Source organism: Chelon labrosus (genome assembly GCF_963514085.1).
Source record: "Chelon labrosus genome assembly, chromosome: 14".
Lineage (NCBI taxonomy): Eukaryota > Metazoa > Chordata > Actinopteri > Mugiliformes > Mugilidae > Chelon > Chelon labrosus.
The window spans coordinates 5,172,312-5,196,361 of NC_140347.1; the positions used below are offsets into that span (position 1 = coordinate 5,172,312).

The 24,050-nt window shown below is 44.5% G+C and overlaps 1 protein-coding gene across 1 annotated transcript in view; it reads right to left on the minus strand.

Moving 5' to 3' along the window:
• hivep2a (HIVEP zinc finger 2a) overlaps nucleotides 1-13,157 on the minus strand; it is an 18,420-nt gene extending 5,263 nt beyond the window's left edge. The window contains 9 exon segments of the mRNA XM_084560351.1: nucleotides 5-100; nucleotides 5,561-5,718; nucleotides 5,824-7,579; nucleotides 7,754-7,847; nucleotides 8,136-8,304; nucleotides 8,578-8,838; nucleotides 9,046-10,925; nucleotides 11,196-12,533; nucleotides 12,742-13,157. Of these exon segments, the coding sequence (XP_084416477.1) occupies nucleotides 5-100; nucleotides 5,561-5,718; nucleotides 5,824-7,579; nucleotides 7,754-7,847; nucleotides 8,136-8,304; nucleotides 8,578-8,838; nucleotides 9,046-10,925; nucleotides 11,196-12,186 (5,405 nt within the window). The 5' untranslated portion in view covers nucleotides 12,187-12,533; nucleotides 12,742-13,157.
• Nucleotides 13,158-24,050: the final 10,893 nt, after the last annotated feature.

Consider the following 24,050-nt stretch of genomic DNA (forward strand, 5'->3'; position numbering starts at 1 on the left):
CAGCATGCTGGGCTTCTTGCAGCGGATGCCGCACTCCTCGCAGATGTACTTCCCTCGGCCTCGCCCCCGCACGTAAACGTAGTCCTCGTTGGATTTATACCTGGGAAAAAATAAGAACAAGAGCGCCGATGTAGGTTTTCATATTTACAGAGATATAAATAAGTATAAGCAAACATTTGTCCAACAGATTTGACTTTGTTAGATGCTTATTTATACGGTATAAAAGATAATTACTGTACAACTTCAGCTTAATAAGGTTTGTGCTGTTAAATTAAAGGGTTGCTTTGATATACGCATGCAGTGCAGGAATAATATACACCGAAAGATGAAGTCATAGTGCGACTTCTTTTGTAAATGTAATGTAATAAAATCCTGCATATATTCCTCTCTTTGTTGGATGCTCTATTGGTTGTCATAGCAACTTTCCCTCCCTCTCTGTCCTCAACCAGGAGGGGTCAGAGGTCACGGTCAGCAGCCCTGCAGCTTGTAGAGATTCACCGTCACACTCTGGGACACAGAGGTTTTGGCTTAAAAAAGGCTGAAATCAGGCTTTAATGCTCCGAGTAACAAAAAAAAAATAAAAAAACGTTAATTAAAACAAAAGGCTTCACTGAGGCAGCAGAGGATAAAGAGACTGATCTGCAGTGGAGGTTGCGAGGTCCATTAAAGTGCTGAGTTAGAACAAGAGCTTCATTATCTCATTAAACATTGATGTTTTAACGCGGGATGCAGCTAAGGTCGGCCGTATCGTAGTCTCAGGTTGGAGGAAACGCTGTTCTTGTCCTTGTTATTACACTATAAAAATATAACGCGGCGACACCCGGGTGTGTTTTGGCGTTCGAGCTCGAGCACATGTAGATCATTTCAATCCACAACAGTCAAGTGGTGCAGGAAGCTGTTAACGCCCCAACCTGACTGTGACTGGATTTGTATTAAAGCCACTACAGTACTGATATAATCACTATAGAGCACTTTAAACTTGACTATTTATGTATATTTGTGAATGACTGGACTCCTACGCCTTTTAGTCCTTTTATTAAACTGTTTTTATGGAGGATGAATGCACCACTTGAGCTGCTGCTGATAGTTCCTCTGTACACATCTATACAATGACAATACTTGATACTTGACCTACTGCCCCCTTAGTGGTACATTGCTATTTAATAGTACTTTGAGCACCATTCAATAAAAAATAAGTAAAAGTAAAATTAAAAAAAATAAGAGTAGGAATTGACGGTTGTCTGTCTCTCTGTGTTAGCCCTGAGATAGACTGGAGACCTGTCCAGGGTGTACCCCGCCTCTCACCCAATGACAGCTGGGATAGGCTCCAGAAGAGTGAATGAATGAATTTTGTAGTAACTTCTGTGCCACATGTTTGAAAGGGTGCATTTTATACCCCAGTCTTTATTTAATTATTCTGGCATTTTACATGTTTTGGAAACGCTGTCTGTAACTACCCCTTCACAAGACAACAACCAAACCACAACCAAAGTCTTGTGTGTGAGTAGAAACAAAACCAACTCCACTCCATCCTCTGGACTCTTTAAGATGAAGTTTCTACCAGTATGTACTACTCTGTCAAGTGCACTGATCAGTCATAACATTATGACCATCCCACAGATACCTGATCAGTTTGGAATCTAGTGAATTTGGAGGCCAGGTCAACACCTTGTGCTGTTCTTCATGTTTTTTTAGTTGTTCCTAAAGCGTTTTTGTGGCTGCATCCTGCTGGGGATGGCTGCTGCCATCAAGGAGTGTCATTGCTATGGGGTGGGGGTGCCTGGTCTGGTCTAGGTGGGTGCTAAATGTCTAAGTAACATCCACACCAATGAATGTTAGGTCCAGAAGTTTCCCAGCAGAACACTGAACTGTCACAAGATGGTTTAAATGTTATTGAGTTCTCGTGTCGGTGGTCATAATGTTGTGGCTGATCGGTTTAAGTCCTTGTAGAAGTCATGAAATCAAGCTGGTATACACTCTATATCTCTATTATATCAATGATATGTCTGCAGCCGGTTAATTTTTCATGGTATCAAGATAATTGTCATGAAAGTAGAAAACATGCATTCTGCCCTCAATGATCAGAGGTTTTCTTTGATATTCCTTTGTGTAGTAACAGGATAAATTATGTGTTTGGGGTGCATGCCTCTAAAAGTTATTCAACTCAAACACAGAGGGGGAAAAAAAAGAAATCCTGTTTACTTGACCCGGTCACAACCCACAGACATGTTCAACCTTTCTTTGTTTCAAGCTAAAACGGGAACCTCTGCATCTTCAGGCTGCTCATCAGAACCACAATCCTCCAACCGGTCCCACTTATTCTTTTACAAGATTTTTCTTCTTTTTTTTTTTTTTTTTTTTTAAACATCACTGTCAGACGTGATTGTCTAACCCACATGAGGCCTTGAGTGAAACAGCGGACACTTGGCAGCGGGAACAGTGCATGTCTGCATGAGTCTGTTAGTCTGTCGAGGAGAGGAATGACCACCAACCACCAGTCAAACGCTGGTAAATCTAGTCTGTCTTTGCTCCGCCGCAAGAAACTTCGCATTTATGTTATTTTTTTTTAGTGGGAGCAAAAAAATTCTCTGTGGGGAAATAGTGAAAACGGCTGGAGAGCTGTGCAGTAGCTTCCTGTCCTGTCCCGTCTGCAGACGACGGAGGAGTAGGTAATAGGTAGTTCAGGGCCCGGTGCGTTAAAAGGAGGTCAAATATCAGGTACATCAAACGATCCGTCTGCATCTGCGAGGGGGGGAAATTCGGTCTTTCAACTGCGCCGCGGACTGGGAAATACCTCTGAGCGCTCGTCTGAGTCGAGACGTTTACACAGCTGGGCCCGCTTACGAAAATGAGTTATGATGATTGTTTTGCTTTATTCTATTTTATTCACAGCACACGGTAAGTTCATAAAGCCGGATCGCTTTCGAAGCGCAGAAACCTTTTAAGAGACGGGGAGACGTAAAGGTGACGGATTCTCTCTCTTTGCCACAACCTTCATGCATCATGTTTAGTGTATTTCCAGGAGTCTGTTTACCACTTATTTGTATGCGTACCGTATATTCATGTGCGTACCTTTTCCTCTATGCCCTGCTTGTATTGCGTCTAAAGTGTCCTTTGGGGACAACAGAGCATTACTTCACTGTCTGCTGCATTTAATAACTCCCTGTGTGACTGAGAGGGTATATTTGCATGTCTGCGCCATCCAGTAGCCTTGGTCTTTCTGGCTCTCTACTGTAGCCTATAAAACATTACGATACTGTAGGAATGTCGCTCGCTACAGGGGCTTCTAGCTTAAACTGCCCCGAACAGTTTGATACAAATCAAAGTGCTTTCAGTGTGGAAAAATGAGTTTCATTGAGGGAATTTAAAGACAACGTTATAAATAATAAAAGGTCTCCTTGGCTTCAGCGCTATCGCACAAAAATAAATTCAATAAACTGAGTGGAATATTATCTCACCGCAGTCCAGATATCTAAAATTAAAGCTGGGGACGATGTTTTAGTGACTCTGAGAAATATAAACAGATTATAATAATCTTGATTTGAACAATAAAAGACCAAATATTTCAAATGCTAAACGTTGTTTAAAAGGCATAAAGGCTATATATGGATTAATGCTGTAAAACCTGAGTATAGCTAACATCATTCAGTAGCAGGGTTTGGTATATAAGAGATTTCAGTACTTGGTGGAATGGGCACCAAATGTTGTACTAAATGTTTGCGGTTACAGAAGTTTGGTCCCAGTTTGACTGAAAATGATTTCATTATGTTCCAGATATCTAAACATACAGCTGTGTATCTGATAAAATGTGGAATAACTTTTGAATAAGGCTATAAAAGGGATCAAGGGATTCTTAATTTAATAAAAATATTGCCTGAAAATGTCTAGAATTTGAGAAATTATGCTTTAAAGCCAGAGCAGAAAGAAAAAAAAAAGCATTCGATGCTACCTTTGAGTAAGACTATAAAAATGTTTTTTTAAATTTCATAAAATATGCACATAAAATATCACTCTTCATATGTTAATTGTTGTCTAATAGGCATGAAGGCCATACACAGATCATTCAATGCCAACATCTGGTACATAATAGCTTTCAGAATCTATATGTCATAATTGAGAATAGATCATAACAATATTTCTATTGTTTTTACAAAAAAATGTTTAAAAATGCTAAATGCTGTCTAAAGGCATACAAAATATGCAAATAGCCAGAAGAAATGGGCCCAAATTTTGCTCAGTGATGCTTTAAAGCCAAAAACATAAGAGTAAGGATCATGTAAAAGACATTTTTCACTACTATTACCAAGTGGGCCTCACCCTCCAAATATGAATCCCGCTGGGAATCCTACTTTGGGAATATAAACTAAAACAACTGAGATCTTAAAACTAGATTATGACATAAGATGGAACCAGATAATTAACTAATAGTACAGGCCCAATGTTAACTGGTATTGTGCTACAGATATATAAATGAACTTGTATTTTTTTGACCAGCTGGTGAACCTAAAACTTATTTTCATTTTGTTGCCGATTCATGTTCACAAATGCAGAAAGATAAATGTAATGAGAAAAGTGGATTTAAGGAAGAAGTAAATCAACTGTTTACTATCAGAAAGTATTAAACTAGTTTTTAAGCTTTGAGAACAAAAGTATCAGCAGCGTGTGAAACACTGCATTTATGTCTTAAAGTGCAACTGTGCAATAAGTGAAGTCAGAATTTAAAACTGAACTTTTAAAAATAGCAAATGATAATAAGGGACTAATAAATGAAAGACTCATAAAATGGAAAAAGTAAAATAAAACCCTAAAGGAATTTAATAGGATTAAATAGCGGCCTTCTCGGCAGCTAACGCAATAAGTAAATAAATAAATCCAATTGCCGATGTTCGAAAAACAGTGCAAAGAAGTCTTTAAAACGCAACTAATGAGGGACAGATCCCACTTCACATCAGTCTATAAAAGTGAGAGCAAGAATTATGAAAGGCGACGGCCAATTACAGCGATGCAGCTCAAGTCGTTAGCCCGTGATGGGTTTACCAGGCTCAGGATCTTGGCTTGAGTCTCACAGACACAAATTAAGCCCAAAGAATAGGCTGTAAAAGGATAAGTCTGCTTTTTTATACCTAAGAAGATTTTTTTTTCTGACTAATGGTGATGAAACAGATGTCCTTACGGTTCATATAGAGGTCATAAGTGTTCATTTTTTTTTATTGAATATTCAGCTGTTAGGATTAAGACGAAGACAAAAGGGTAATTGGACAGCTCGGTATTTTGTGAGTCCTGGGCCTCAGTTACACCAGATCATGTGAGGGGAGTTTAGTTGAAGACAAACTGTATAGGACACAACATACATCATATATACACTTTGTGTATTTCTGCTCTCTAACCCACTGGCTGAAGGGGAAGCATGGAACAAATTGCAGAATCATTTGTCTATGTGCTCTACAGTGCAAGTCAGTGGAAGCAAAAGTGTCAGAAAAAAATGTCTACTGCTCATCTCAGACTTTGGAATAATTCTGACACCATGAAGGGTAAATCAGCAAGTGTTTGTTGGACGTACCCGCCTTCGAAGATCTTGATGCGGGTCGGTTCAGTGGCGGGCTGTTTGACTGAAACCTCCTTTTCCACCAGCTCCTCCTTCGAACGGTCCCAAGACACCACACCCTTCATCTTTCTCCCAAAATTACTGACGTCAACTGGCATCAGCTCCGGCTTCAACTACACAAAAAAAGAGAGAAGAAAAAAATTGAAGACACAAGAATAGCAGAGTGAGATACAAAAACAAAACAACTTTTTCACAATTTTTGAGTTTTTGTTTCATACCTGATCAAACCTCAGCTTCCAAGCCACCGACGACACCAGTTTTCCAGAGCTTGGTGGTGACATGGCTGCTATTGTGTACATCAAATCAGTGTTTCTCCTTTGTTTGGACCTAAGCAGAGCCAGAGCAGCCTTGGTGCTGAGATTCAGAGGATTAGGGTTGTATGAGCTGACACACCACGAACTGTAGACGGAGCTACGTGAAGCAGCCTGGGTGCTGTTGGGTTTGGTGTAGTTCAGGAAGCACCAGCTGACTCTGCTCATGGTGCGCAGGCTGGGGAACTGGAAAAACTGCTGGACGTCAGCCACATCAGTGAGCAGCAGAGTCTGACCCGCCGCTCCGGATGATCCTGCGCTTTGGTTGGCAGCGAGCTGGACCAGCATGCTGACAGGAATTTTACCAGGCTGCTTTGCGTTGTCAGTGTCGTCTGCATCATTGGAGGAGATCATGGACTCTGGGCTGGAGTTGCGGTCTGGTGGGGCTGAATCATCCACATCAAGATCCTCTGGGGAGTCCCGGCCACAAGAAAGAGGTGAACGGTCTGTGACTATCTGGAGGGGAGGAGTGAAGCTTTCGGCCCGGGGGACATCCGAGAGGTGGGGTGCAGAGGAACGGACGGGAATGGCAATCTTGGTGGCAACTGATAAGTCACTGAGTGGAGGAGAAGAGGACATCCTTTCAGAATCATCTATGGAGCCTTCACTCTTCAAACGGACTCTCTGACCTCTTGCCTGCCCCTTCTCAGGATTGCTGCAGCTTTCAGTCCCGCTCAGCTCCACAGCACTCATCTCCTTCACAATTTGTCCATACATCCTCTCCTCCTTAACTCTTTTCTGCTGCTTAGTCTCGATGAAAAGCTCAAGCGAGCTGGCGGGGGAAAGCATGCGCTTGCTGCCTCCAATGCCAGACCCCGAGGCATCTGTGGTGGATATAGTGCCTGATGTTAGTGACAGTGGGATCCCTGTGTTCAGTCGTTGCTCTGGAAGTGAATCTGGACCCTTCCAGAGTGGGTGGCGCAGTGCACCATCAGTCTGCCCTAGGAGGTGTGATAGGTTAAAGCCTGCTCCACCTATACCTCCTCCAACTCCACCAGGTGGCTTGTTGACACTACCAACTGGAGTGCTGTTGTCAGCACTGCCAGACCTGGCTGGGCCTAACCCCTGTACTCCGCTGTCATGGGATGCTATCAGTTGGCTAACACTGGTGTACATAACACTACCAAATGATGGCACATGCGTTTGGATCCGCACAGGAACCAGCAAACCAGGTAAAGAAGCCTGGGAGCCCAGGTTCTGAGTGGCAAAGACAGGTTGAATCTGCTGCAGCAACATGGAGGGGGAGGTCGAGCTTGGCAGGGAGATCTTGGAGCCCACGTTTTGTTGCTGGGACAGAGGAGAGGAGCGAGATGGGAACGAGGCACCGTAAATCTGCGAGCTTGGATTTTCTGACTTTGCGTCATATGGCTGTTGATCGTGGATTTGCTGCAGGGGGTGGAGCAGTGGCTGTTTGTGGGGTGGGTGGCCAGGCAGGTTGCCTGATGATCTGATGTGGAGTTTTTGGAGTTGCTGCTGGGCTTGGAGGGTCACCTGCTGTCTGGGTGTCTGTTCCGTGTCTTGATTCCAGAAAATACTTGGCTGTGGGTAGGAAAGCAACGGGGGGCCACCCTGATATTGCTGAATTTTATCCTTGTTGAACTCATGACCTGGATATTCTCCCTCAGAGGATGAGCCCTGAGCCTGTAGGCGATGCTGCTGGGACCTTTATGGATAAAAGTTGAATTGTCAATAGATTATGGTAAGCATTACAATACATTTATAAAAAATAATACTATTATACAACTAGCTGGAAAAGTAGCATAAGCCACAGCAGTGTTGACAAAGTAATTGAATAAAATCAAGGTTGCTTAGGGAAACTAACTAAGTATATGCTTACCTGCCGTAGAGAGGTTCATCTTGCAGGCTGTCTTCGCTGATACTCTGCTGGAGAATATGCTGGTGATGCTGTTGGAGTTGGTGTGGTCCAACACCTGTGCATAAAACATAATGATGCGTTAAAAATATTCCCTGCAAAGGAAATCTAACTGTGTATACCGTGGCTTACACACTGTAAACCCCGTGAGGTTTATTGAGTAAAGGAAGGCTGCTGATATGTTATCATGACACTATACCTTAAACACAAGCTTGGGGAAAGTATCATAAACGACTGAGCAGCTATGATCTGGAGTCTTGCTTCATCCCCAGTCGTATTTGACTGTATTAATCTATGGAAAATTGTACAAACTCTTGAAATGTTAGCACTATAACGCAATGCTTACCAGCAGGAGTACCGCCAGTTCTCTTGGTTCTGCTGGCCACGTCGGTGCTGCTGTGCGGGGATCCCGCTGGGCCGGGCCACGCTACATGTTCCAAACTCTCCTGTTTGATTGACGTTTCAGGACCCCCAGGCTCCTGCACAACTGTCTCTGGATAAACACTCAATGAAGCCTGTAAAATGTATGGGAGAGTGGAAGTAGAATGAGTTAGTTGAAATAAACTGAAAATACTAAGTGTACTGCATCCAACTGCAAAAGTGTAGGTTTAATCGCAGTGTAATATTCATATAGTGAAAAGACATTTAGGTGATGTGGGGTGCACCAGAAGTATCCAGTGGTGCGTTAGACCTTTATTCCTCCTCCATCTAGGTCAGGATCCATGGGTTCAAATAAAGACCAATCAAAAGCTACAAGAATTAGAGTAGATGATTTTTTTTCATTGTACCTGTCGCACAAGATATCCACGCCGGCGTTCCTTCATCCCTGAGGCACTGGAGTACAGCTCTCCCTGTCTGGAGGTAGACAAGCTCCCATAGTCAAAGGATTTGCTGCGCATTTCAGGCAACTCTGTGGGCAGCGTGCACGGTGCCTGCTCTGATGACGACCTCCTCATCTCCCTCTGTTGGTGGTGGCTGGAATATCCACTGCCAGGCACAGTCAGGAACTCAGATTGCTTTGCTCCACTGCCAGAAGCCAATGAGTCATCCTGGTACAGAAAAACAAAAAAGATAATGTTTCACACTTTGTTTGGAACTTTCTTGGCAATAGGCAAAAATCTTTTACAGGTGCTGCACGACATCTTTACAATGAGTACATAACAGTGATGACAATATACCCTAACCATCAAACTTTTTAATAAAATCTGTGGAGAAGTAGTTCAGATACTTGATGCAAAATAAATAAAAGGTGGTACCTGTTTGGTAGGTGAGCCAGACTTGAGGCCTTCATCTCTGTCAAAAGACATGGAAAGGGAAGAGGAGTGTGACAGGTTACTCTCCTGACTCGGGCTGCGAGAAAGGCTGGTGCAGGTTGACTCGAAGCTCGATTCTCCAGATGAGTGATCCATATTTGCCAGGCGCAGTCTCTTCTTTTTGGGTGGGAGCTTTTCCGACGGCATCTGGGAGAGCGTGTCACTCCTCTGCGGCAGCTGAAACTCCTCAACATGCGGCTGCTGCTGCTTCTCTGGTTCCTTGGTCATTGGACCTGATTCAGGACTCAGAGCATCTTCCCCTGTCACCCTGATTTCAGGAACCTGGATGTTGGGTTGTCGAACTAGCTTGTGTGGTATGTGATAAGGCTGGCCAGGCGAGGCTGCAGCTGATGAGGATGAAAGGGAGGCCAGGTCACTGTCACTTTGCAGCTGCTGCTCCATGCTCTCTGTTCTCAGAAGGGATGATTCTGGACTCAGAGCATCCTCAAAGATCTCTGTGTCAGATTGTTCAGAGTATTGACTAGATGGAGCTTTATCTGAAGGCTGATACCCTGGCTGCTCAAAGGACTCTGACTTATCAAAGGAATTTGGATTGCTAAGGGAGTTTGTGTGCTGGATGACTGATATGACATTCCCTGCTGCCTTCCTAGCCTCAGAGTCAGTGAACAGTGCAATGTCCTCAGAGCACATGCTGGCACAGGTATCAAAGCTGTCAGACTGGCTGTGAGCACTATGAAGGGATCCTTTCCCTGTCGAGGTGGCTCTCGACCCATCAAAACTACCTTGTTTAAACTCATAGTCCCCCATCATCTCCACAGAACCACTACAGCTACTGTCGCAGTGCCCGGGGCTATCCTCGTCATCCCCAACACTCTTCTCTTTCCTCCTTTTTCTCGTGGCTATTTCTGACATGCTAACTTGAGTACCATATGGGCTGTAGGAAATGTGCTCTGGAACTCCTGGGCTGCGCTCTCCAATCTTTATACCCAGAGGCGGAGCTGAATTTTTCGGCATGTGTCCATAGCCCTCAGCCTCTCCTACGTGGGCTTCATTAGCTGAGAGTTCAATTGCACTCTGTCGTTTGAGTTTGGGATGGCCTAGTGGGTAAAACACGTCATCTGATGCCACCATGTTATCAAAGGATTGGCTACCTCGAATCCCTTGCGATACACTTAGATTAATAGGGGAGGAAGTTGGCATGGAGTTACTCCTAATGAGAGGCCCAGAATCTGGAGGCTCTAGAAGTCCTGTACTGCTTGGAGAAGGTCCAGTTGGATAGTGCTTGGGATCTCCAGAGATTCCAACATTTTTGTAGGAGATATGGTCTTCGGCTATTTTCCCAATGTCCAGAATAGCACCTTGTTGCTTTAAGCTAGCCAGGCTATTGAGATCTGCCCCCGCCATGCCCACTGCGATAGACTGTCTCGACCTGGAGTTGGGTTTGTAGTACCAAGTCCGACCAAACATAATCTCCTCGTACGTCTTGACGTTAGCATTTGGAGGGCTGATCTGCTGTTCTGCACTTTCGGACCGTGAAAAGTAGCCAGAGTCTGTGCTGCCTTTACTGTGAGGACTGAGGAGGTTAAGGGACTGGGACATGGCAAGTTCAGAGTCCTGCCCATTTTTCTCAAACAGCATCAGGGCCAACCGTTTTTTGATGGCGGGGGAGTCGTCCAGGGAATGAGCTCTTCCGCCGGCCTGTGATGCCAACATGTGGTGTGATCCCTTAATGTCATGAAAGGGTGGGCACTCCATCCCTGTAGAGGGGATTCCCCCAAGCTTGGGAACGATAAGAATAGGCACTTTCATAGATCCCATGGGCAGCTCTTCAGCTGAGTCTGCATATGCTGGTTCTGCACCACCTATACAGAAAGAAAGAGTGGAGCATAATATACAATAAAGTATAACATGTTCACACACATACTCAACATATTAGTGCCGCTGAACATATATAATTAAAATTCTTACTTGTTAAGAAAAATGTCCACAAACAGTAGTTCATGCATCAAAAACGTTTGGTTTGCAATAAACTTCAGATAACATTTTATGATTTTTCATGGAGAACTTTCTGGTTCAATAATCCAAATAAATCCTTAACTCTATCAATATGTGTTTTGAAGAGTGAAAATTACCTGTATTCTTATCTGCTTCAAAGGAGATTTGTGGGATGGGGCTGTCTTTGTCCGTAAGCATGGTGGAGCCCTCCACACCTTCCTCATCTGTGTCAGTACTCTGCTCTCCATCTGAGTGGACCTCAGCCTCACCTACTGGAGATGCCTGGTCCATGTCCCCGCTACGGGCCACGGCTAGCTCTGAAAATGGTACGAGTCCAGCTTTGATGGCATGAGCATGGGACTTGCGATGCTTGTAAAGGTTGCTCTTGGTTTTGAAGGAAAAGCCGCAGGGTACACAAGGATATGGCCTCTCTCCAGTATGTGAGCGGATGTGCTTCTTCAAAACGCTGGGCTTGGCGCAAGCTCGGCCACAGTAGTGACAGATGTACTTACCAGGCTTCTTTGGCTTTTGTTCTTTTTTGCCATAACCCTCCTCTCCAGGCTCAGGGCCTGACTGAGAATATTGTCCAAAGGAGCTGGGTAAACTGGGCGATTTCTGCCGGTGAAACCTCCCTGCCCCGGCCCCATGCGGGTGAGTGTGGCCTGGGTGTCCTACAGGGTACAGGTCATCTGAAGGCAACTGGCCAGCAAATGGCCAGGCATGGGGCTCTAGGCCTGGCTGTGGTTTGGCTCCTGAGAGGAAGCGCTCAGTTTGGGGATGCTGAGGGTATGGCTGACCCAGCTGGTAGGTGTATCCTCTTGGAAACCCCTGAGCAAATGTCCCTTGGGGGTCTTGAGATGGCGGGCCTCCTATTGCCCCACCTGCAGAGGGTCCAGATAGCAGCTTTCCAGAATTTCCTGTCATTGTGTACTTCTGCTGGGGTGCTGATCCCCCTGTAGCTCCACACGGCAGACTCTCACGGTGTTTTGCTCCCGGGTCAGCAAAAGTGCTTCGTTTGGTGTTTGCAGAAGGCTCGGATGCCCACTTCCTTTGAAGAGGCGCCTTCTCCTTCCCTAGGTCCTTATTTGAGCATTTCTGCCCCGTGGCATCTGATTCACGAGCCTCCATTTTGGTGAACCTGTGATTTAGAAGAGGGGGGAGATAGGGGGATGGTGGGGGAGTTGGATGGGGTAGGTTCTGGAGGGTTACAAGGTCCCAAAACTACCAGGCATGATAGCTGAACCTTTGAGGGCTGCCAACAGCTTCACAGAAACAGGAAGTACCCATCCATTGCTGAAATAGACTGATTATAGAGCCAGGCTGGAAACAGGAAATAGGAAGTGGAAATAAAAGCGGCGCCTTGGTGGATAACATCAGAGATCTTTCTCTTCTTTAGCTATCAGTAAAAAGGCTAATGTTGCTGTGCAATGTTTTCCTGTCCTGGTCATCTAAAGGCAGAAGAATCCTTGGGTGATCTGGAGGAGATATAAAAAGATGCTGTTTGTAGACAGTGTAATTTATAGCCACAGTAAACACAGAAAATGTCTGTGAAGGTTCTCAGTCATCCAGGTCATGGTATATCCAACAACGCTACTGGACTTGTAGAGAACTTTACAAGTCTAGTAGCCTTTCTTCAGCGTTTTTAGATACAACAAATAAAATGTTTAAAGAGTAAATACTAACTTTTCTTTAGTGAAAAGTGCTTGTAGATCCTCTTTCTGTAGCTTCAAATGCCAATTTTCTCACCAAAAGACCTGCAGCAAAACAAAAGAGAGAAAAAGCAGATTACTTTCGTGTCCAGAGTCATCAGTTCATACAACAGCCATATTCAGTGATGTTCGCAACTCTTAGCCAGACATCTACCTCTTACCATAAGTTGGTTTAGCAAAGATGTGGCACTTTGGATGGTAAATACAACACACTACCATTATACTTTGAGGCACACAGACGACTCACTGAGTTGTCAAGTACATGCCTGTTGTGTGGATGTAAATGTCACTGATTGCTCAGTTAGTTTCTTCACACTGGAATCCATCTGTGCTTTTTTGCCTTTTCCACCTCTTTCTCCTCCCTCTCAACCCTCCCTCCCCCTTCCACTCAGTGAGTCACCGATGAAAAGCAAACCCACGCTGTTCCTAAAAAGACACAAAGGCTTATAAATAGCACCGTGGAAGTGACGTCGGAGTGTCATAATGTGTGTAGGCGTCCGAAAAGGCCAAGTCGAAGAGCAACCATCAACGCTAGTACCTTTCCTTCCTCTCTGGGCGTCATAGTTTGATATAACTTGGTATGTACTCTGTCGAAAGGTAAACAAGGGAGCACACACACCGAAACAAATACTGACACACACACACAGAGAAACAGATACGGTGCTGCAACTGCACTGCAAACCTGCGCTCAACACAGTGTGTACGTGTGTTTCCGTTGTTTAACGTTTCTTAACCACACCAACACCTGACAGCAGAAGAAGCACAAAGCTGCAGAGCACACATAAACTTGCCTGCTGAAGTTGCATTTTTGCTTTGTGTTTCCTCATCTTTGGGTTTAAACAACCTCCATTGCAGTCTTATTGCGACACACACACACACACACACTGTGGCCTCAGTGCTGGTAAGCAGTGCTCACTGACGTGTTTGTGTCTGGGGGCCCAACGTGAGGTCTATAAATAGTGCTTGAGGAAAACATGCCTTATTCTTAGCAGCAGGAACGTTAAATTTGGGCTACCTTGGGTTTATCCAGTCAGAAACACACACACACACTTGCACACACACGCATACACACATAAAAACATTGTCTCAGACGTTTGTGTTTTCCATGGTGTTAAGAGTGCAAGAATGTGGTATGAAACCTAAAGGGCCAGCTCTTCTGTTGGGTAACAATGAGTATTAAAGCCAGTTTAGCTGTCATTATCATGAGGAGGATGCTGAATGATAAGTGGGAGGGTCACCTGGCATAACTACAGGCAGATGTAGACAATCTTTGGCGATGACTCGGAGGCAAAGTTGGTAATAATAATAATACTCAAGGCGAGGCAGGTTTATTTGTATAGAACCTGTCAAGACAAAGGCAGGCAGAACAAGGAAAGCCATTTAACGTCAGTCCTGTGCTAAAAAGGGAATCCAGGGAGGGGTGAAGTTGGAATTTAGTGTAGAACATCTATTTTTAAATCACTTAAAATTTTTTCCTGAGTTATGACTCCGCACTGTAGGCCTCCTGTTATCGTCACAGGAATGAAACTCTGAAAATATGCAACCTTACAAACTCAACACGTCAGTACGATGGGCCCACAAACAGCTACTGCTGCTGTTTACTCCGGCATTCATAAAAGTTATAATGACAAGAAAGCAACTCCTTGGCATGCTGCCTGGAGTTTTTGTGACTTGTTATAATCTCCAACAGATTGGCAGGAATTGCATAAATTGTGGGGAAACTTTTTGGGTTGCCTCAATTGCCATCGGAGACCAAACAATTGTCCTATGCCAGGGCTAATCTACAAAATGTCTTTTGATTTTTGAGACTACAGTAGCAACAAGAGGAACAACCAATTCCTGATGCTGGGTATGACCTTCTAAAAAGGGATCTACTCCAAATACTCAATGGCACAACAAATGCCACTGTTATCCTCCTGATGAATGATTTCTGGTTGGGGGAAATCCTCAAAGTTCACTTCAGTTTTCTGCCATCTGGGGCCGCCAGTGTTTTTGACGTCTCTCCACTTGACACCCTTGACTCTTAGCTGAGAGATTGACCTTAAAACATACAGATTATTCCTTGGTTAAACTTCTGCTTAACCTTATGGAAGGAGATCTTTTTTTGTGATGCGAGTTTTGAATGGCCGCAGTGTGCAGAACATGTGGGAGGGTGTAGTGAATGGCTTACATAAAGCTTTATTCATACATTCACCGACACAACCTGCCCCAGTTCCTGTGCGTAGGAGAGACATAGCTACTGGCGTTGTTTATGTGTGTGTATGAGAGTGTACAAGCGTGGGAAGTTTGTGCGCCGGTAGTGTGTTTGTGTGTGGGCTGGCAGAGGGCATGACGAGACACCCAAGTTGTAGGTAGGTCAAAACAAGAGGCTACACTCAGGTAAAAATAGTACAACACACACGCACGCAAACAACTTGCACAAAGTGATTTATCAGAATGCTTTAAATAACCAGAGTTACTTAACATACAGGAGCAGAGATCAGCTCAGCTTCCATAGACATGGAAATAGATCTAAGCAAGGCTTTATACCCACTGCATGCTTTTCTTAGCATAACAGACCTGATAAGTTCCTTTTTTCGTGTTTGTGTGTAGGCAAACCGAATGGTCCTATCGGTACTGGGTGCTTAGATGCGTCTTCAGCCAGCTCTAAACACAAGGGTATGCTCATCTAAAAGATTGTTCAGGATGCTACAGTAGGAAGCCTGTTCAGTGCTACTATGCTTAAACTCACAGCTACATTAAAGGTTGCCACAGGATTTTTAATTTTATCGTCTACCATTTATAGCAACATGATTGTCTACATATAAAGCGCTCATGGTCCGTCTCTTTGTAGCTGACAGCTCAGTGGACGTTCCAAGCTCCGGTTGCCTTGGTTACCCTCTTGTATATTTCCAACTCCAAATGTTTGGGGGTGAAACAAGCAAGCAACATGGAAATATTGCTAGAGTATGGACAGAGCTGGCTTTTCTTGCCAACACCGGCAACTGCTCCATCTGGCTCCAGGCCCGCTATCGGCATGGTGAATTTAATGGTAGGAACCAAAGCGGTGGACGGTGTTTCCCTGCAGAAAACATTTGGGGAATTCAAACCGTTTTTGTGTCATATATCAATCAGAGCCAGTTTGTGTTTCTGCTCCTATCATAACTACGAATTTCATTAGGAGTCATGGAAACACGCATTGAAAAAAATAACCCCAAAATGTAGCATAATTGTAGGAAATGGTTTTTTAACGCACACCTTTTCCTGCGAACTTTGCGGCTACGTCTCAGCGTCCCTATTTCCTTGGACAAGATGTTCTCCAGACCTCTTGAGCACAACAAGACAGATGTTCCATGGGAACCGCTTACGTAAAAAAACAAACAAAAAAAAGGGTCGATACAAAGGAAGCTAGTGGAGATTCGAGAGAACTGAGGTGCTTGCAGGTATGTACAAGTACACTCGTACGCACATATGCCCAAACCCTGGAGGTATGAACACTGTGTGGGCATTAACCATGCAGTAAGAACAAAAGGCTGTGTGTGCGTATATGTGTGGCACTCTACAAAGTGTGTGGGAGGCTGTTTCAATCCTGAGGGCTGAAGTCTCTCTCTCCCTCTCTCTTTCTCTCTATCCCTCTCTCTTTCGCTTCACTTCATCCGGCTTCATTGGAATGACAGTCGGGAATAACGTTGCCAAAACGACAAGATAATAGATCAACATTTGTGCAAATCCCCTTCCCTCCTTGTATCATCATCAGAGCGAGCGTGTGTGTGTCTCTAATACACACCCGTGTACACACCAATAATCCCTCTCCTACAGTGTCTTGTTCAGATATGCAGTAGATAAGCCGCTCATTTACTTTCAACGAAGGACCCAGACGAGGGCAGAGCCGCTTTCTGGTATAACTCTGCCTCTGTGTGTGTGTGTACGAGTGAGTGGTGGCTGGTTATTCTTAAATTGGCCCGCCAGGGTGCCGCATACCAGCGGGAATGGTTGGAATTCCTGTGACACGAAAACAGACAGAAAGTGTCTTTTGTCTCTGTGTTGGTCCACAGCTCGATATATTTAAAACTGTACGGCCATAAGCATAAACAACGAGACCTAGGCTGGTTTCATATCTGGTTCTGCACTCTTCAGGAGACAACAAGGAAGGACACAAGACCAAGATAGAGGGTAAGGAAATAGAAAGTAATAAAAGATGCTCGGAAGTGCACAACACTGAGGAGTAATGCAGGAGCCCATGTAGGGATGTATTAGAGGAATTGAGATATAAAGGGGATTAAGTTACAAGAGATTGAGCGAGGACACAAAAGAGGGAACAATAAATTGAAAGGAAGGATGACGGTTAAGGACAGAAAGGGGAAAAATATGAGGAGATGAAGTAAAGAATAGCACAGGTGGGGTAACAAGGACGACCACGAGGGAGCAAAGAGGAGGGATTGGGATATGAAGAAGCACAGGGAACAAAAATACAGACGGATAAAAGAAATAATAGAAAACCTGGATCGAGAACCATAAGGCTGGAAGTCCAGGAAGAAGGACAGAAAAAAAATCAACAATGGAGCAAAGACAAAGACGAGGAGGCGAGAGAAAAGGATGCGGGACGAGAGAAAGGACTCAAGGACACAAATGAAAGAGCAACAAAACAAGGAAACCTAGGCAGTACTTAGATGGAGGCAGAATGAAATGAGATCAAGGACGCTACAGAGTGGGGATAAAAGAGGTTTTAAGTGAGGGAACGAGGAAGCAGGAAAGGAAATAAGAGCACTAGAGGAGGAAATAAAAGCGAACGAGAGGTAAAGCAGAGAGGCAGGGCGCACAAAGATGGATTCAGGTGAGGTAACCGTGTGTTTTGAAATGGAGCGTAGCCGGCGAGGAAGAGAGTCATGCCAGCTGGTGTCAGGTGTAGCCGCTCTCCCAGCTCCTCTAGCATGAACACGCACACACTGGTTCATGTCCAGCAAATACATGCATGCGTGGATCAGACACAAAGGCCCGGGCTCGTATTTCTGAGCGGCAGGAGAAGCGTTCTCATACTTTGGGTGGTCAGACGCTAAGTGAATTATTTAAACGTGTTACTAATGGTTTCCATTCAGTGATTAACCACTTTATGCAGCCAGAGAGCGATTGGGGGGGGGGGGGGGGGGGGGGTAGGAGAAGGGCCGATCGAGGGCAGCTGGCAGAGCTGTTTGTTTTTTGGCTCCGCTCTGTTTGGCCCCAACTGGACCGAAACCGCACACACACCTCCATTAAAACCCTACCTTTGTTTTACCTGGAGGGACCCAGAAGTTACTGGAACAATAAGCTGAGCTGCAAAGTGTGTGTGTGTTTGTGTGTGTGTGTGTGTGTGTGTGTTTGAGTGTGCACTGGGAGTTGGTCCATCCACTGGCACAGTAACCAGTTCATTTCAACCGTCCTTCATCCATCTGTGGATTTAAGTCTAGTTGCTGCACTGCAGGTCTAGCTCAACGATTGGACTCGACTGCCATTTTGTCATCGCTTCAGTCCGACATTGTGTTAATAATAATAAAAATGATGTACGCTGCACCTGACCCATCTATTCGGGATGCCCGGGGAGCAAGTTGAGAGGTAGCTGCTTGCTCAAGGCACCTAGGGCATAGACATAGGGGGACGCATACCTATGACCCTTTACTCCCAAGCTGCTTCCCTAACCACTGCACCCCCAACAGCACTTGTTCCTACTGAACTCACTTTTGAACAATTCCTTTCCTCTAACCGCTTGTCCTCTGGAGGGTCATGGGGATCCTGGACCCTATCATTGGGCGAGAGGCAGGGTACACCCTGGATAGGTCGCCAGGCTACTGCAGGGCCAACACAGAGAGACAGACACTTTTCAAACTACTGATCCCCAAACTTACTGACATTTGAGAAATATAGGCTCGTCTAGGATTTGAACCCAAAGCAAGAATCATACCCCTCGACCAGCGAGCTACGTTCTTCTTCTGCCAACAACCTGAACACCCATCTACTGCACTTATTCCATCAATCCATCATCCATTCACTGTTGTCCGCTTATCTGAGGTCGGGTGGCAACAGGCTAAGTAAGGAATTCCAGACGTTGCTATACCCAGCAACACATTCCAGCTATTCCTGATGGATCCCGAGGCGTTCCCAGACCAGACGGGTTATATAATCCCTCCAGCAATTTCTTGGGTCTACCCCGGGGTCTCCTAGCAGCTGGCCATGCTCAGTAAACCTCCAAAGGGAGGCGAGCAGGAGGCATCCTCACCAGATGCCCAAACCACCCGGCCTCACACTATCTCCAAGGCTGAGCCCAACCGCCCTTTTGAAGGAATCTCATTTCAGCCGCTCGTAACCGTGATGCCTTTATTTTGGCCCATGTCCATAGGTGAGGGTTAGAACGAAGATCGTCCAGCTTATTTGACTTGAAAGGCAAATTTGTCACAATGATGGAAAAAAGACAATAAGCAATATATCCACGAGTTGACCGTTTTGTCAATCTCCTACCAGTCTAGTGTCCTAAGATGGTTTATTGTCCTTTCTCTGACCAGGTTCAATTCGGTTTATTTGTCCCAGAAAAGAGTGAGGTTGCGGCGTTCACATCAGAACAAATCAACCAACCTGAGGAATAAATGCTCCCGGTTTCAAAACAACCATCTAGTTCTGAAAGCCAACTGGAAAAACTGTTGCTGTATAGACAGCAGTTAAATGGATTCATCAACTGGAAGAAGAATACTTCTATTCTTCTTCAAAAGGAGGAAAATCAAGACACACAAGTCATTACATGAACCTAAAGATTCATAAATGTACGTCGATTAGGTGAGAAAACACACGGCAAACAGGGCCCGAGCAAAACGTTATCTTCGTCTGAGTATAATTAACGTAATGAACTCATCGGTCTGAAAACAGCACTGTGGTTTAAGAGGATTATAATAATCTATCTAAGGTGTATGCGAGAGAAAAAACATCCCTTTTAATTATCGGCTGAAAACAAAAACAGCGTGTGTGCGTGAAGCGCACACCGGGCCGTCGCTGCAACATTAAAACATTTTTAAGACCATCTCGCTGCCAGGGCAAATAAAACGCAAGGCCAACTTCACCCCCTGCCAGAAGTTTTATAAATGAAAAATTTACACTTGCTCAGCAGTTACATTACAATACCTGCTTTCTTACTTTGGGCCGGGTGAAAGTTTTACACAAGTTTGGGTTTGTGAAAATGAAAAAGTCATGTGTGAAATGAGCACTGCCGTGCCCTTGAGCAAGGCTCTTGAGCTCAAGCTGGTCCAGTGAAGGCCAACAGCCGGAGGTGGAGGATTTAAACAGGAAGCTCCCAGCGTGAAATGGATGCAACTTTATGAGAGTGAAGAACACATGCAGATCTGTCTACTAATTTAACGAAATCTAACACTTCACATTTAGGAATACAGCATCTTCTCCATCCCTAGATTTCCTGCGGCGTGACTCCTTAACTTCTATTTCTGTTATTCGCTTCCTACATTTCCCAAAGAGCTTTTTGACAGCTAGCTGCTGTCACCTCTAGGTTATACGCGTAGGTGGTTGGAGAGCTTTTCCAGTCGAAAAAATAAAGTGAGACTTTCTCGTAACCCGTCCTGTCTTTTACTGGCGCTGCATTGAATTCTGGTCTATTTTTTGCTCTTGTGGGTGCAAACAGCAGCCTCCAAGCCTCTTTCACAAAAGATATTTTTTTTCCTTCTTGCGAGCGCGCTGAGTGGCACTGCGAGAAGGCAGCTCTAAAGAGAAGCTCTCGTGGTTCGATTCGGAGGGAGTGATGCCAAAATTTGGACAATTGCAGGTTTATCGTGGGTCCTCGTGCTTTTGACAGAAAACAGAGTTAAAAGGAAAGAAAGTGAAAATGAGAGAAGAGGATAAAAAACACATATATCCCAAAGGGTGTCATTTGGCAGAAAATTAATTTGGCGTCAGTGAATTTCTGCCACTTTTCTAGAAAAATACAGTATATTAAGTAAATTTTCTCCTTATCTGAACATTAAGCTAATAATGTGAGTCCCTGTAAAGACGCAGAGGGAGTTTCTGTTTTACTTTTTTGTGGTAAAGTCGCTAAAACCCGACCAGTTCAACCTGAACAATAGAGATGAAATCTGAGACTGAGATCGGTTCATTTCAGTAGAACCCTCTTTGATCAGTGGATTAGGAGGCAACGCTAATCCTACTGAACGGACTCTTGCCAAATAGCTCACTGTGCACCAGCGCGACTTGCTCCGCACAGAAATGTTTTGTGTCGGAAAGTTGGTCTGGAGTTTATCCATTGTGAACCGATTACGCTCCGGCAAAGATCTGCCGGACCAATCGGTTCGCATCGTGTGATGATGGACAGATGACTAACAGTCGTCATAAATGTCATCTGAGCACCGTGGAGTTGAATTTGTTCACAACCAAATGGCTTTGATTGGTTGGAGGACTACCCAATTGAACAAAGAGGTCTTTTTTTCTCTGTATCACCATAATGAAATTCAAAATTTTGTGGTACTAGCTTCATATTACGTCTAGGTACGCTAGGCTACACATGACATGTTCAATGGATACCAGCAGGCTAATTGGACAATGTTGCATTGCATTGAACAGTCAGGTAGCAACACCACCACATATAACAAAAGCACATTAGCAGAAGCACGCCTGAAATTCATCCAAGTTGCAATGCATTATCTGCAATTGGAAGAAAGATTTGCCCCAGTATGAGAGTTCACAAGAATTATCTGGGTGATTTGCAGCCATATTGGATTGTCCAAAAGGGGCGGTTCAACAGCACTCTGTGGAACAGGGCTTAACACTAATTGGACGATATTCTAAGACACCTAGACGGTCAACAGTGACAGTCACAAGTAAACACTGCGGTCAAATGTACTTTTCTCTCAGATAATGGTGCATTGGCCGATTGCTGCAAGGAACCGCATGTGGTCAATCAAAGATTCAACTTTGATTGACCATAACACAATACATTTTGACATTTACAATCAGAAAGAGTCTGGATTGTTCTGACATGTGAGAGAACAGAGAAATAGAAAGTCCAAAGTAGAGAGAGTCACTATGAAGGATCACGTCGTTCCTTTACATCACGTATAGTATATTCATGAGATCTTCAAACTTCTAAATCCTGACCGTTTTGCAGTGCTTTCATCAAAAAACAGCAAAATCCCATAAACACAACCGCACCAGAATTTACAACTGCCGCATTTCAGGCCAAAGTCAGCTCCGTGCAAAGCTTTCGTGCAGAGTTTGTAATATGAGGGACAGGAGACCAGGGAGGCCTAAAACAGAGAAAGCTGTCATGTTAGCACTGTTGCGCCATAGAGTTACCGTCACAATATAAACGGCTTCACCTCAGGGATGAGGCAGGAGCCGCAGTCAGTTGTACAACAAACGCTTTGGCTGTCATGTTGCGTCGTGTTCGCTCCTCAGCTAGACTCAGGAGTCACAGCATCGCCAAGGTGGTAGCACCGTTTCACAGAGATGTAGTACGCAACGCTTTCCCACTTTATGGTCTGAAAATGGAGACAAACTTGACAGTAAAGCGACGGGCTGCTTCTAGGGTTTCAGTAAAGCATTTGGGGATTGAGTTCATTCATTCATTCATCTTCTCTAACCGCTTGTCCTATCCCAGCTGTCATTGGGTCAAGAGGCGGGGTCCACCCTGGACAGGTCTCCAGTCTATCACAGGGCTAACACAGAGAGACACTCACACCTACGGCCAATTTAGAATCACCAATGAACCTAACCAGCATGTCTTTGGACGGCGGGAGGAAGCTGGAGAACCTGGAGAGAACCCACGCAGACACAGAAAGGCCCCAGTCGGCCTGGATTTGAACCCGGAACCTTCTTGCTGTGACGCCTCACAGGTGTCATAGGACTGCTGTGATAAAAAGTGATTTATTCGAATATTAGTGTATTCTCCGTGTAAAAGCATCAACATTTTGTCATCCGAGGAGTTAAACCGCCGACTGTTCACGTGCACGCTGCCGTGTTTGGTTTTAATTTAGCGCTGTCAATCATTCGTTCAGCGGAGACGTCGCCGTAGATCGGGATTCGAACAAGATTGTGTGTGTGTGTGTGTGTGTGTGTGTGTGTGTGGAGAACAGAGGAGAGGACTGAAATTAAATCTAAAAGAGATGAATGAACTGAACTTAATGTGAACTGCGCTGCACGCACATGCGCACACGTGCACCTGAGCAGACAGCTCGTAGACGGTGATTTACAGCAGGTAGGAAGTCAATTATGCTACTGGATGTTTCTGTCAGAAAGAAATATGTGTGCATGTGTGTGTGTGTGTGGCCTGGATAGAGTAAATGTGTGGGAGGCTGCAGCACAGGCAGGCTTACTAAGACAGGATGAGGGTGTGTGTGCGCGCGTGTGTGTGTTTGAGAGTGTGTGTAGGAGGAGGAAGTTTTTGGTGTGCCAAGGTTAAAGTTTTGTTGCTGCTGAATATCTGTTCTAAAAGCCTCAGTTACACAACGGAAACACTCCAAACTCAACGCCGCCCTGTGATGGAGAATAAATCTGCATTCGTGATCTATTGCTTCACATTTGTCACTTTTGTTTTCAACTGTATCAACAAACTACCGCACTTGATAATGTGACTGGAGCTTGAATTAACATCATCTCTAGGACAACAAACAAAAGACTTTAACTGCACATTTGCTTTTTTTTATAGCCATCTTATTAATTGCATTAATTACAATTTAGTAGAGTCAACATATAATTTATCTAAAAAACAAAGTAGTGCCACGCTGCAGCATAAATAATAACAGTGCCATGGTTCACATTCTCACACATTTTTCACACACCAATGTAAATACTGTCCCACTGTGGGCGTCGGCAGGTTTTATGTGGGAGTATTCCGAGTACAGGTGAGAAAAGAGCCACGATGTATATTTCCTCAAAATACAGCAAATTATTCCAATTCTAGCAAAACAAATCAGTCCCAAACGCCCAACATTTTATCTCACAACCCTAAGGTCAGCTTCAAAATGCTGCTTTTTGATTGACGCATTAAGATTGACAGTCTGCACGATGAACACTTAGAAGTAAACTCTGCAAGGCTTTTCACAAAGTTCTATCTGCGCTTTGTGTTTTTAATTTGCACATTTGTGTGATGTCAGAATAATTGGAAAAATTAGTTCCCGAATAGGAAGATTCTCAACCTTAAGCCGGGAGGACTGCACCGGAAAGTCTGAAGACGTCAGTACTAGACTTGTTGACATCTCGTGTGGAAACATGGTACATGTGAGTAGTCCTAACCCGAACATGGAACTGGAACAGTCACTTGAAAGCTGCACATGCATTGCG